This window comes from Crinia signifera, chromosome 1 (assembly GCF_055691185.1).
Source record: "Crinia signifera chromosome 1, ASM5569118v1, whole genome shotgun sequence".
Lineage (NCBI taxonomy): Eukaryota > Metazoa > Chordata > Amphibia > Anura > Myobatrachidae > Crinia > Crinia signifera.
Window position 1 is genome coordinate 278,882,957 of NC_139217.1, and position 15,174 is coordinate 278,898,130.

Sequence of the window (15,174 nt, forward strand, 5' to 3'; positions counted from 1 at the left end):
TTGGTTTGCTATCATTGTGGTTGTGGTTCTGATTGCAATCATTGCGGTTATGTTTACTATGGTTGTAGTTCAATAAAACATTCTCGAAAAGAAGTTAAAAAATTACACTAGCAAATTAACTTTTTATTTTATATTCCTATTTCAGTGGGGCGAGCTTTATTATAAAAACTTGGTTTCCTATATTGTGTAATGCTTGTGGATTTTTTTTTTAAACAAACAGAATATTATGTTAATTTAACAGTACAAAATAAATTGAAGCTCTGCGTTCCAGTGGCTACATAGAAAGGGTTAATAATATGCTTCCAATTTTACCTACAGATGTGTCATGATACACCTAGCCTCAATACGCCATGTGCCACGAGATGAGCCACTACAATCTGTGTAGCGTCCCAATTTTTCTTTACATTTGCGTCTTATTGGCACTTCAGGCACAGAGAAATACCACTATGGATGAGTACTAATGTTGGGTGCACACCAGAATGATTTACCATATATACTCGAGTATAAGCCTACTTTTTCAGAACATTTTTTATGCTGAAAAAGCCCCCCTCGGCTTATACTCGGGTGAGGGTCTCACTTGAGTCAATATGTTTTCCCAGTTTTTTGTTGTAAAATTAGGTGCCTCGGCTTATATTTGGGTTGACTTATACTCAAGTATATACGGTAGCCTCCATTCCCCAAATTTCAATAGAAATTGGATGTAAATTGGGCATGTGTTGCCATGTTTTAGGTCCGATTCCGGTCTGATGTACGTCCCAACTGGTCGTTTGGTCATTTCGCAGATCCTTCCTGCTGCAGTCAGGATCGTGATCGGATCAGAGGCAGATCATGTGCGGCAACAGATCATGCGACCATCATATGATCGTCTCACAATCTATTCACGATCATGATCGTTCTGGTGTGTACCCTACATAAGTCTTGAAAAGTGATAAAATGGGGAGTGAAAACAACCAACCAATCAGATTCTACATTTCTTTTTTTTTTAAACACAACCTTAGACATGACAGTTAGGAGCTAATTGGATGGTGGTTTATTACTCTCCATTTTATCACCTTTCACACTTAGTACATCTGGCCCTAAATCTGTAGCAGAGTAATAGCTGCAACTTTAACCACACAGGAATTTGTTTTAAATATGTCCTGAATTGCAACTGGATACTGTGTACACATTATCTATGCTTATAACTTCAACAAATATATTTATTTATTGAATATATTTTATTTGCTTTTTAATATTTATATACTGTATACTCCCTGTTTTGAGAAATAATTACTATATATTCTGTTACTAAAGCCATTACACTTCATATCTTATTCTACAAAAGTGAGTTAAGGTCTACTTACATTTTCTGTGTGTTTCTAGTGGATGAAACGGTGGTTGTAATACCATATGGAAGCAGGCACATTCGGCTGGTGCTTAAAGGTCCTGATCATCTGTGTAAGTATAGTTATTAAAATATGTCTCTGTAAGATAAATATTTCAAGTGTTTATTATTCTTTTGCAATATGATGAATGAAATGTGGTTTCCTCGTTGGGATACGGTCATTAGGTCTACAACAACTAGGTCGACAAGCATTGGGTCGACACCACTAGGTCGATATGCAGCAAGGTCGACATCGGTCAAGGTCGATATGGGTCTAGGTTGACGTGACGTTAGGTCAACATAGGCTCGGCCTACAATCAAAAGGTCGACATGGGGTTTTTCACTGTTTTTTGAGCCGACATGTACCGACAGGCAGTATTTCATTCCCTACCATCCACTAGGGCGTGGTGGGAGAATAAAATAGTGTGCCGAACGTAGCAAGGCACCGTGCCCAAAGCATCGCGAGTGAAGCGAGCAGTGCAAGGGGATGCGGTGCACTTCAAACTGTGTCGACATTCGGGTAAAAATACAGTGAAAAACCCCATGTTGACCTTTTGACTGTCGACCCTGCCCATTACGACCTAATGCTTGTGTCGACCTAATGTCATGTCGACCTAGACCCATGTCAACCTTGACCCATGTCGACCTTAACCCATGTCGACCTTGCTGCATGTCGACCTAGTAGTGTCGGCCCCATGCGTGTCAACCTAGTTATTGTAGACCAAACGATCCACACCCGCCTCGTTTATAGACAAAGGGGCAAATGTACTAATAAAGTAAAGAGTGAAAGGGACACAGACAATCAGCTCCTAACTGTCATGTTACAGGCTATAGTTAGGAGCTGATTGGTTGGTATCCCAATGTGCATTTGCTCCATAATGTTCTGTCCACACAGTGAAAAAGCCTGCTAACCAGGGTTGCCAACTACTGTATTGATAATATTTTTACAAGGACCAATTTTAATAGATTTAGGGGGTCGATCCTATTAGCCGTGGCAAATCATCATGGCACCGGACGCACCTTACGGCGGACGGACTTCACTCTTAACCATAGGGCTGTGAATAATTTAGAGCGAATCCGGCCCAGTGAAGGATGTGATATCGGGTTAATTGGGGTGCCATTGCCGACGTTAAAACGCATTTAAACGGCACCTCTTACCCATCGCAAATAAAAGGATCAACCACTAGGCTGATATGAAGCTAATAATGTCAAACAGAGACTAGAAAACAAAATATATCAGCAATCTGAAAGGTAGTTACAGTACCTGTAATATGGCGCTGCAATGTGTAGGACATGTCATGTGACATATTAATAGTGTACGTAGCATCATTTTTACTGTTGACATTTTTGTGCTAATGACAATGTTTGGCTGATTTTTATATCCATGTTGCCTATATCTTCCATCTACTGTAAGCAGTTAGAGAGTATCAGTTGTGCTCATATAGGGCTGATGGAAAGCTGAACATATGCCCTTTCTATTTGTCTCGCACTGCTCATGCTATGAAATGAGCACATGCATGTACAGTATAGAGTCGTGACCTTTTTTCGGTAATATCTATGCTCAAAACCTCAGAAGCCTTGACTGGGTTGTAACTGTGTTCACATGAGGATGCGGACTATGGGCCTGATTCAGACCTGATAGCAAGGCTGTAATTTTTGCAGATGGAAAAAACCATGTGCACTGCGGGTGGGGCAGATGTAACATGTGCAGAGAGAGTTAGATTTGGGGGAGTTATTTTGTTTCTGTGCAGGGTAAAAACTGGTTGCTTTATTTTTACACTGCAATTTAGATTTCAGTTTGAACACAACCCCACCCAAATCTAACTCTCTCTGCACATGTTACATCTGCCCCACCTCTATGTGAAATTCGACCTAATCATAGAGTAAATACTGTATGCCATTTAAAAGGTATTCCTTTTGCACCCACAGTAGTATTCAGTAGATTCAAGTACACAGTGGTGATGGTACAAGCAATCCAGGTATGCACGCTGTGGCAGTCACACATATGCATATAGGCGAATAACACATTTCTGTGTATGCTTTTTTATTTTATTTCCAGCAAAGCATGTCTGATTTGTTTCTGGCCCATAATCATAGCTGGGTATGCACTTAATACTGCATTAATAAATCACTTCTATTGGAACATAGAAACATGTAACTTGGGCACTATTTGGACAGGGAAGTCATAATTTGGAGACAAGCGGCCATTGACTCTCAAATATATTTTTTAGAAAACAAACTGAACTACACAGTAGAAAATCTGCCAGACGGACCAAACCTTGAACAGTAGAACTAAAACTGCTCTGAAAACAATTGGTGCAAGTGTTACCTTTGCTGCAAAAATTCATGTAGGAAGGAAATGACTTGTGGAAACAGGAAACTCAATGCCTTCAGGGTTGTATTCCATGCAAACGTTAGCGCTGCTCAGCACATCATTAGTGTGCTTGGAGGTGACAGTGTTTTTCTGAAAATGGTTCTGTTTACTTTTTTTTTACACAATTACCTACAATGAAATGGAAACCCCGTGTTAGGTAGCCCTCCAATAGGCAAAGCTGCTGTTCGTGTGCAATCATAACATGAAGTTCTGTAGATGATGAGGAGGAGGAGGAGGGAGGAGCGGTTACTGAATTTCTCTTCTGGCACTGCATGAACCTTAAGTATAGTATATCTGCTAATGGCAGCTGTTAGATTTATGCATTCGTTCACATTTGGCATTCTGAAATAGTACATTTTGAGGGATTAGCACCTTGTAATCACTTGGTTCAGTCAGATAGCTGTAAGGAAACGCTCAGTGCTCCTTCAGGCTGCATATAATAAATAGCATGTACTAGGAGCTAAACTCAACCTTCGGTGTTAGGAAGGGAGCGTTACGCAAAATGTCATTCTATACAGTTAAATAACATTACTATGTGCCTTGTGGCACTTGTGTTACAGAAAATGTATAAAAAAGGAACATACATTTACAGAATGCTAAAAGCGATAGGATAATGGCCATGCCATAATCGGCAGTGCTAATTATAATCATCGCCGTTTCACTAGAAGTATAGAGATAAAAGTCCTCCAGTGTAAATGCATATGTAATGCTTTATTCTTAATGCAGGCTGGGGCTGATACACAATATTAAGCCTGGTGAAGTGATAAAGTGGACGGTGATCACTGGCAGCTCTTACCCTTTTGGAGGAGGGGGGCTGCTGCAATGTGCCCCCACCCCTCCACTGCCATTGCCGCTGCGCTCCCCGCACCTGCCGGTCCCCTGCACGGGGCCAGCGCATGCGCAGTAACTTCATACATACTGCGCATGCGCTGGCCCAAGCCTCCATGGGCTACCCCTGGGGCTTAATTAGGTTCCCGGGTCCGGCGCATGCGCAGCATTGTTAATCTTGCTTGCTTTTAATACTATGACAAATTTGTTTTATAAACTGAATTAGGGGTTTGCTGGCAACTTTTATCCTGGGGGGCAAATGCAATCAATCCTAGATTGCCCCTCTATAGCTGTCCTTCATTAATCCCTCTATCTCTCTCTCTCTGACAGTCCCTTCCATTGAACACTAAGGGAGGTATTCAATCCAGGGTCACAATTGTTGGTCCCGACAGCGATGACCCTGGCCCATTTTAATTTTCCTCGACTGCATATCAGCAGGCGGGAATCAATGTCCCGCCTGCCAATCAGCAAAAAAAGAGGCATGGCTACAGGATAAGGCCATGGATCGTCAAGATACGCCATGATCACAACAATCTACAGCTTATCTCGCCAGAATGGGCCCGACAGCTTTTAAAGTCGAGCCCGTTCGGACTAGATGCTTGTTCAAAGACAGCATTGAATAGGCGCCCGCCACTATTTCCCCGTCAAAAATAGCAGCAGAGATTGAATATCTCCCTAAGCCTCTCACAGAATGAACTGACCTTGCAGCACTCATTGATCCCCTCCTTGACCCCTAACAGCACTCACCTTCCACATCAGAGCACTTACTGACCCCTCACAGCACTGCCCTTGTCAGAAAACTGACTGACCCTTCACCCCCTTTCCTCACAGCTCATTCACTGCCTCCTATAGCATACACTGACCCCTTCGCTGCCCCTCTAAAAGCATGCACTGTACACCTGGGAGCACTTCCTGTCACCATATATATATATTCGGGGCAGTACGGATGGTGTAATGGTTAGCATTACAGCCTCACAGCACTGAGGTCGTGGGTTCAATACCCACCATGGCCCTAACTGTGCGGAGTTTGTATATTCTCCCCGTACTTGTGTGGGTTTACTCCGGGTACTCCGGTTTCCTCCCACAATCCAAAAATATACTGGTAGGTTAATTGGCTACCAAAAAAAATAAAATAAAATAACCCTAGAATGTCTGTGTGTGTGTGTACATGTGGTAGGTAATATAGATTGTAAGCTCCACTGGGGCAGGGACTGATGTGAGTGGTCAAATATTCTCTCCGTAAAGCGCTGCGGAATATGTGTGCGCTATATAAGAATATATATGAAAACTGGCCTTGGCCTTCCTTCCAAATAATAAAGTCATTGGTAGTGGGCAGAGCCTTAAATAAACTGTCCATCTGTTGTGTCTTTCTTTTCACTTGTTCACTGTTGTACATTTATTGGGGGAATTACATTGTTAACGCCAGAGGATTATTTGTTTCAAGTTAGGGGAGATTACAGAGGCGATATTCAATTGATGTTTATTAATGCGCTGATCAAGCTCATTGGTATCTGGTTTAGTTGTGTAAACCTGACTAAACTAATGTGAAAAGTCCTGTTTGAGCACCTAGATGGTTAACTTTTAACACATTTCCACTCTGAAATGCCGGCGCTAGCCGCTGGTCGCACCCGACAGGAGCACGAATTAAATATATCCACCGGGTGCACAGGACATTCAACTGCTGGCGCTACGGTTGAATTCCCCCCATTGTGTATATTTCCAGCATCATGCTGTATTACATAGCAAAACATACATTTCAGAGCTACTTTCAGAAAGCATGTTTACCTTATTGACCATTTACCATTTCAGACCTGGAAACCAAAACTTTGCAAGGTATGAAAGGGGAGAACAGCCTCAGTAACACTGGTTCCTTTCTTGTGGACAACACAACTGTTGACTTCCAGAGATTTCCTGATAAAGAAATCCTCAGGATGGCTGGTCCTCTTTCTGCAGACTTTTCTGTAAAGGTAAGAGAGAATCGATGACTCTAATACAGCCCCACATAGGCATCTGGGCACATTCCAGATTTGCAGAACTAAACAAGTGCATTGCTTGGTTAGTTATGCATCCAATCAACTTCTAGCTAGCAGTTTTCAAGTACATTCTATAAAATAATCAGTAGATGCTAATTTATTGCTATGGGCAACCTCTGTACTTGCACATTTATTCAATCTTTAGAATGTTTGATAAATCCCCCTCTAAATGTTATAAATGTGTTGATTAAAAATATTATGCTGAGTTATGTCAGCAACCTTTCAGTAGATGAGATTTGAGGGTGTTCATCCAAATGTATAAATATATATATATATATATATTTATATATATATATATATGGGATGGAGATGGCGGCACTCACAGGACATATACAAGAAATTAAAGACCACACTGGGGTTCTTTTTAGTTTGACTTTTCAGTCTCTACGACTTTTATCAAGAACTTTTGCAAAAGTTCAACAAAAGTGTTGTGCAAACATAAATATTGGTCAGTTATTAGCAAGACTGATTATGCATGCCTCAGTAATGGCGTTGTGAGTATTATGTGGTATTCCAAGGGAAAATGTGCGTCTCCATATTTTATTGTCACCAATATTAAAGGACCAGTGAAGGTTTGCACCAGTGTCCATGGCAAACACAATCTCCCACTGAAGAACATCAGAGCAAGAGCTAGAGTCTGGGTAAGCGGTAGAAGAATCTAGTAACACTGTAGACACTGGACATTAATGTACACATTGATCATATGAAACAATGGATACTGTATGGAATAAATTTTGCAGCCTTGCGAGTCTACCAGACGCCGCCTGCACGGCTGCCCCCCCTCGCGATCCCCTGCAGGCATGCGAATGTATGTGTAACATACACATCCATTCTCATCTATGCGTGCGGGGACAGAATTATTCGATGGTCGGCGAACATCGAATGACTTTGCAAACGCTCACAGATCTGAGACACCTCTGTGGTGTCTCAGATCTGCTAGAACTCACACGAATAAAAAATAACTTTTATTAGTCATATTTAAGAAAGCGAAATATAAAAAAAACACATACAACAAATACACACTGTGTTAAAAAACGGTGGCTCTCTGATCTCATATACGGTAGAACTATACCAAAGTTCAAATACAGGAATGGGGGGCCGTGTTGTCCTTATAGTGTGGTAAAGTGCCACTGTGTTATGTCATAGGGTGGTTGGCCACAGTCCCTAGATAGAAGCGCACTGATGAGTAATCCTAAACAAAATAGAATCCTAAAAAAAATTTTAGGACATGTTTTAGGACAAATAGTGTTTCAGGTATTCAATAGTGGTGTGTTGGAGTCTGCCTGGACTGCTGTTAACCACAATAAGTATGTGGACACGGATGTCATAGGTTAAAGGGATGTCTCCTCCCGAACAAAAATACAGGCTAGTAATAATCACAGTGTACTAGGTCTATAGGCGCCTGTCACTGTTAAGCCTAGTAGGGGGTGACTCTTATATATCTCAATATCAGCATGTGCCGACACAGATGTCGTCACCTAAGGTGTGTCCCTTCCCAAACAAATATATATATAGGCTGGTGATTATTTCTACGCACTGGATATATATAGGCGCTTGTCACCAGTAAGCCTAGTTATGGGTGGCCACCTGAGGTGTATATTATCAGTGATGATTTACAGTAAAATAGTCACCTAAAATAGCCAGAAAAGCTTGATCTCCTAAATTCTAGCAGAGAATTAATGCTCGGTCTCTTTAATTACCCGCAACAACGGGAGTCATATATAAAGATTGGCTGGTGAATATATCAACTGACATGTCGACATTATGTGTCAGTACTCGTACGGCAGGTAGATAGTGGATATATATCCAGTAATTGAATGGCAGGTGGGTGGTTGACCTATGTCCAAATATATGACGAGTAATATTCTGCCTGAAATACTGTGTGCCACAATTTGTAGTCCTGATAGATATAGACAAGGCAGGTAGTTACTTATAGGGATGTCGACTTCCAAACAAATATTTATTATCAGGCTGGTGATACTCATATAGCGCTAAATAGGTATGCGCCTGTCACCAGTAAGCCTAGTTTGGAGTGACAGCCTAAGATGTGAACTCTCAATAGTAATTTGACTCGGAACCCCTTTAGGAGTAACAGAAAATAGACACAATTTTTCAATCTCTCAATTACCCGAAAACGGTAATAATATGGAGACTGGTGGTAATAATATTGTGGTAATCGCTCATGGGGATGAATCAAATTTCATCTCTGCAGAGTGAGGTTAATATAGTAGTCAGGTAGTCTAGTTATCAGGTGTTCGTGGACACAGTAGGTGAAAAGTCGACACTGGGTGTCAGCAGTTTGTTGGCAGACAAAGAAAAAAATTTTTTTAATAAAGATTTTAATAATTTTTAACAGTAAATGAGAAACACTAGGTCCTGCATACCATTAAGATAGTATAACCGGTACACGATCGGTTCTAATGGTATAAAGACCAATATACAAATAACATGTACACCATATATTGAGCTGTCACAGCAGGTAATGCAATTTACCTCAAATGACAGAGTCACTATATAGGTTGGTTCACGTGTGTATAACAATATGTTGGAGCTGTATAGAGGAAGTGTTCCAAAACCCTTAATGCGGGTAATGGGAGTAATGTGATATTCTGCCCCAAAGACAAATGGTGAATGTCAGATGGGTGGGAAACAATTTCCTACAAAACTTCCTCCGTGAGCTAGTACCTAGCGACTCAGAGGTAACTGCCGCTGCGCAGTAGCAAGCGTGAGGCTGTCCTCACACTATCTGTCAGTGCGCATCTAATAGGGCTTCCTGTAAATAAAAATACATCAATCAAAATACATCCTAGTAAATGTAAGGATCAGAGAGCGACACCGCTAGCCGGCGCACGCTTCGCAAACAGCTTTTTCAAGGCCAACCCGTCTGGCCAAACTGAGGCTGTTAAATACCCTCCCTGAAGTGGGCGCGGTATGATTGAAAGTTGCTGCGTCCTATAAACTTTGGTCCATCTCATCAAGACAGTTCTGATTGGTAACGGGGCGTGGTAACCCCCGGGGATGATTGACAGCTGTCAAATCCCTGCAGACTCCCAAAGTATTGATAATACAGTGGTTAATCTCCGTGTCATGCGCTGTGATCCTATCCAGGTAGCGTACGAACAGTATAATGTTACGTTCGGATGCCGCGGTATTGTTCCGCTACAGGCTGCTGTTCTATTGTGCCTGTCTGTTCCGGGCTTCCTACGTGGGAGTTAATGTCTCAGGTATTGGCAGCCGTCAGGCAGGTTCCCACAGAGCTGATAGGTAAGTAATTTGCGAGGAGGGGGAAAGAGAGGAAAATATGGAGATATGTACTTGCTGAGCAAAAGAATCACATGTCCGTAGGCGAGGACGGTATCTATATTTTTGATTATCATGTACATATAGGCAGATGGAGGATGAGAAAAGATCTGATTGGGAATGGGGCATGGTAGCCCCCAGGGATGATTGACTGCTGTCACTTCTCATTCTCTGTAGTATCCCGGGATATAGATACAGCGGTTAATCACCGTGTCATCGGTTGTGATCATATCCAGGAAGTGTACAAGCAGTATAATGTTGCGTTTCAAAGCCGCAATCTTATTCTGCTAAGACTGCTATTCTATTGTGCCCGTCTGGTCAGGGCTTCCTACGTGGGAATAGATATCCCAGGCAGTAACAGCCGTCAGGCAGGTTCCCACAATGCTGGTAGGTAAGTAATTTACGAAGAGGGGGAAGAGAAGAAAATACAAAAATGTGCATTTGCTGGGCAGAAGAAACACAGGTCCGTGGCAAGAGCGATATCTGTATTTTATCATTGTCATGTACATGTATGGGCGGGTGAAGGATGAGAGAATCTCCAACCACCCTTAAACCCTGTTTCGAAAGTGTCCATCTCTCCCTACAGTTGTAAGGTATTTAGGCAAATAGTGGTAGAATTACTGATCTTCATGAGGGATACATATAATGTTACTAGTAAAAAACACAGAGAGACATAAGGGGGTGAAGATTTAATAATGGTATCGTGTCTGTTGTACAAGTGGCAATGAATGACAATTAAAATAGTGTCATTCATTGCCACTTGTACAACAGACACGATACCATTATTAAATCTTCACCCCCTTATGTCTCTCTGTGTTTTTTACTAGTAACATTATATGTATCCCTCATGAAGATCAGTAATTCTACCACTATTTGCCTAAATACCTTACAACTGTAGGGAGAGATGGACACTTTCGAAACAGGGTTTAAGGGTGGTTGGAGATTCTCTCATCCTTCACCCGCCCATACATGTACATGACAATGATAAAATACAGATATCGCTCTTGCCACGGACCTGTGTTTCTTCTGCCCAGCAAATGCACATTTTTGTATTTTCTTCTCTTCCCCCTCTTCGTAAATTACTTACCTACCAGCATTGTGGGAACCTGCCTGACGGCTGTTACTGCCTGGGATATCTATTCCCACGTAGGAAGCCCTGACCAGACGGGCACAATAGAATAGCAGTCTTAGCAGAATAAGATTGCGGCTTTGAAACGCAACATTATACTGCTTGTACACTTCCTGGATATGATCACAACCGATGACACGGTGATTAACCGCTGTATCTATATCCCGGGATACTACAGAGAATGAGAAGTGACAGCAGTCAATCATCCCTGGGGGCTACCATGCCCCGTTCCCAATCAGATCTTTTCTCATCCTCCATCTGCCTATATGTACATGATAATCAAAAATATAGATACCGTCCTCGCCTACGGACCTGTGATTCTTTTGCTCAGCAAGTACATATCTCCATATTTTCCTCTCTTTCCCCCTCCTCGCAAATTACTTACCTATCAGCTCTGTGGGAACCTGCCTGACGGCTGCCAATACCTGAGACATTAACTCCCACGTAGGAAGCCCGGAACAGACAGGCACAATAGAACAGCAGCCTGTAGCGGAACAATACCGCGGCATCCGAACGTAACATTATACTGTTCGTACGCTACCTGGATAGGATCACAGTGCATGACACGGAGATTAACCACTGTATTATCAATACTTTGGGAGTCTGCAGGGATTTGACAGCTGTCAATCATCCCCGGGGGTTACCACGCCCCGTTACCAATCAGAACTGTCTTGATGAGACGGACCAAAGTTTATAGGACGCAGCAACTTTCAATCATACCGCGCCCACTTCAGGGAGGGTATTTAACAGCCTCAGTTTGGCCAGACGGGTTGGCCTTGAAAAAGCTGTTTGCGAAGCGTGCGCCGGCTAGCGGTGTCGCTCTCTGATCCTTACATTTACTAGGATGTATTTTGATTGATGTATTTTTATTTACAGGAAGCCCTATTAGATGCGCACTGACAGATAGTGTGAGGACAGCCTCACGCTTGCTACTGCGCAGCGGCAGTTACCTCTGAGTCGCTAGGTACTAGCTCACGGAGGAAGTTTTGTAGGAAATTGTTTCCCACCCATCTGACATTCACCATTTGTCTTTGGGGCAGAATATCACATTACTCCCATTACCCGCATTAAGGGTTTTGGAACACTTCCTCTATACAGCTCCAACATATTGTTATACACACGTGAACCAACCTATATAGTGACTCTGTCATTTGAGGTAAATTGCATTACCTGCTGTGACAGCTCAATATATGGTGTACATGTTATTTGTATATTGGTCTTTATACCATTAGAACCGATCGTGTACCGGTTATACTATCTTAATGGTATGCAGGACCTAGTGTTTCTCATTTACTGTTAAAAATTATTAAAATCTTTATTAAAAAAAATTTTTTTCTTTGTCTGCCAACAAACTGCTGACACCCAGTGTCGACTTTTCACCTACTGTGTCCACGAACACCTGATAACTAGACTACCTGACTACTATATTAACCTCACTCTGCAGAGATGAAATTTGATTCATCCCCATGAGCGATTACCACAATATTATTACCACCAGTCTCCATATTATTACCGTTTTCGGGTAATTGAGAGATTGAAAAATTGTGTCTATTTTCTGTTACTCCTAAAGGGGTTCCGAGTCAAATTACTATTGAGAGTTCACATCTTAGGCTGTCACTCCAAACTAGGCTTACTGGTGACAGGCGCATACCTATTTAGCGCTATATGAGTATCACCAGCCTGATAATAAATATTTGTTTGGAAGTCGACATCCCTATAAGTAACTACCTGCCTTGTCTATATCTATCAGGACTACAAATTGTGGCACACAGTATTTCAGGCAGAATATTACTCGCCATATATTTGGACATAGGTCAACCACCCACCTGCCATTCAATTACTGGATATATATCCACTATCTACCTGCCGTACGAGTACTGACACATAATGTCGACATGTCAGTTGATATATTCACCAGCCAATCTTTATATATGACTCCCGTTGTTGCGGGTAATTAAAGAGACCGAGCATTAATTCTCTGCTAGAATTTAGGAGATCAAGCTTTTCTGGCTATTTTAGGTGACTATTTTACTGTAAATCATCACTGATAATATACACCTCAGGTGGCCACCCATAACTAGGCTTACTGGTGACAAGCGCCTATATATATCCAGTGCGCAGAAATAATCACCAGCCTATATATATATTTGTTTGGGAAGGGACACACCTTAGGTGACGACATCTGTGTCGGCACATGCTGATATTGAGATATATAAGAGTCACCCCCTACTAGGCTTAACAGTGACAGGCGCCTATAGACCTAGTACACTGTGATTATTACTAGCCTGTATTTTTGTTCGGGAGGAGACATCCCTTTAACCTATGACATCCGTGTCGACATACTTATTGTGGTTAACAGCAGTCCAGGCAGACTCCAACACACCACTATTGAATACCTTAAACACTATTTGTCCTAAAACATGTCCTAAAAAATTTTTTAGGATTCTATTTTGTTTAGGATTACTCATCAGTGCGCTTCTATCTAGGGACTGTGGCCAACCACCCTATGACATAACACAGTGGCACTTTACCACACTATAAGGACAACACGGCCCCCCATTCCTGTATTTGAACTTTGGTATAGTTCTACCGTATATGAGATCAGAGAGCCACCATTTTTTAACACAGTGTGTATTTGTTGTATGTGTTTTTTTTATATTTCGCTTTCTTAAATATGACTAATAAAAGTTATTTTTTATTCGTGTGAGTTCTAGCAGGTACATCACACACGGACATACTTTTTCTTTATTATACATGTTCTAAATCTTTATGTCCAGTGGTAGCACACCTCCGACAACAATTGACATCTCTTCAGTCACTGTACCTACTGGGGGTCCACCCTTCTGCCTCTCATAGATGAGGATCCTGTGCGAATAGCCCAAGCTTTGGGTGTCTCAGATCTGCAGGCACCCTGTGCGGGAAGCGGTCGGGCAGCTGACATCCGATGACATCAGCTACCCACCCCCTGCACCCACATCATCCTGGAATTACCATAATAACTCCCGGTGTTTTCATTAGAATGCCCATGAAACGCTGGATGTTCACATGGGCAAACGCCCCAGATAGTTAACATACAAGTTTGATATTGAGGACACTGTGCATGTGCAATATAGGTCCTCCATCCTTGCATGCAAGGCCCTCTAAGCCCTAGTCTGATTGATGGGATGAGGGCATTTGGAATGAGACCTGTTCCTCAAAATGGAGGCATGCCTCCCCTGTTTTGTGAAAGGGCCAAAATCATTGTCTAGTGATGAAGATGTACAGACCTCGGCAGCAAACCTGAGATAGAAATCTGAGTAATTTATAGGTTAATCCGATGACCAATGGTACAACTTGAGATGCAACAGTGGACCAAGGCAGTAGACAGGACACGTGTATTTACACCAGACCTGCTGCATTCTGCTTCCCTGTTGCTGTGCAATACTGTATAGTACAACTCTGAATCAGTCCCTATGTGAGTAATATACTGTACAATGGATCATCTAAGCTGATTGTTTTTATGTTAGAGCCTGAAATACATAATTTTGTAGACCAGGAATAATCATAATTTTTTACCAAAACTAATCCGATGAAGGGTTTTTGGAGATGTTGGCGGATTGAAAGCAGTCCATGTTAGGGATTATGTAGTCCACTATTCTCCCCCCTGCTAAGATCTTAAGATATTTGATGTTCAACGCCAACTAATGCTTAGTAGTTACCAGCAAAATACCTTGTGTGATAAAGAAAAGCGGATAAGTGATACAGCACAATTCATCACTTGCTTTCTTGGGATCACTAGGTGCAGTGTACAGTGGTTGACTTTGTATAGTGTTGGCAGATGCAACTGAGTTGTTTCCCATTAAAAATGTTATTTGGATTGTTTAAGGTAATCTAAAACATATTGCTGGAAGGAATACATACATTCTGTTGGAACCGCAAGCAAAAAATGCAGCATTTGGGAATCACTATAAAATGAAAGCTTTTTAAGGAGGTCATAAAGACCTTATGAAGCCTTCAGCCATATAACTGTAAGTGCTGTGTTGAGTCCAAGATTTGTCTTTGGTGTCATGGGATCCACAACCACATGGTGTGTTATGCCTTATCAGTGGCATCATTATGTGTCATATAGTAAATGTTTATTTGATTTCTAATTCCTAATGATGGTAAA

The 15,174-nt window shown here is 41.8% G+C and overlaps 1 protein-coding gene across 4 annotated transcripts in view; it reads left to right on the top strand.

Moving 5' to 3' along the window:
* ADAMTSL1 (ADAMTS like 1) overlaps nt 1-15,174 on the top strand; it is an 852,460-nt gene that overhangs the window by 702,062 nt on the left and 135,224 nt on the right. For all 4 annotated transcript variants that reach the window (XM_083184471.1, XM_083184462.1, XM_083184453.1 and 1 more), the window contains 2 exons: nt 1,363-1,437; nt 6,375-6,532. In XM_083184471.1, coding sequence (XP_083040597.1) covers nt 1,363-1,437; nt 6,375-6,532 — 233 coding nt within the window. The remainder of the gene's footprint in view (nt 1-1,362; nt 1,438-6,374; nt 6,533-15,174) is intronic.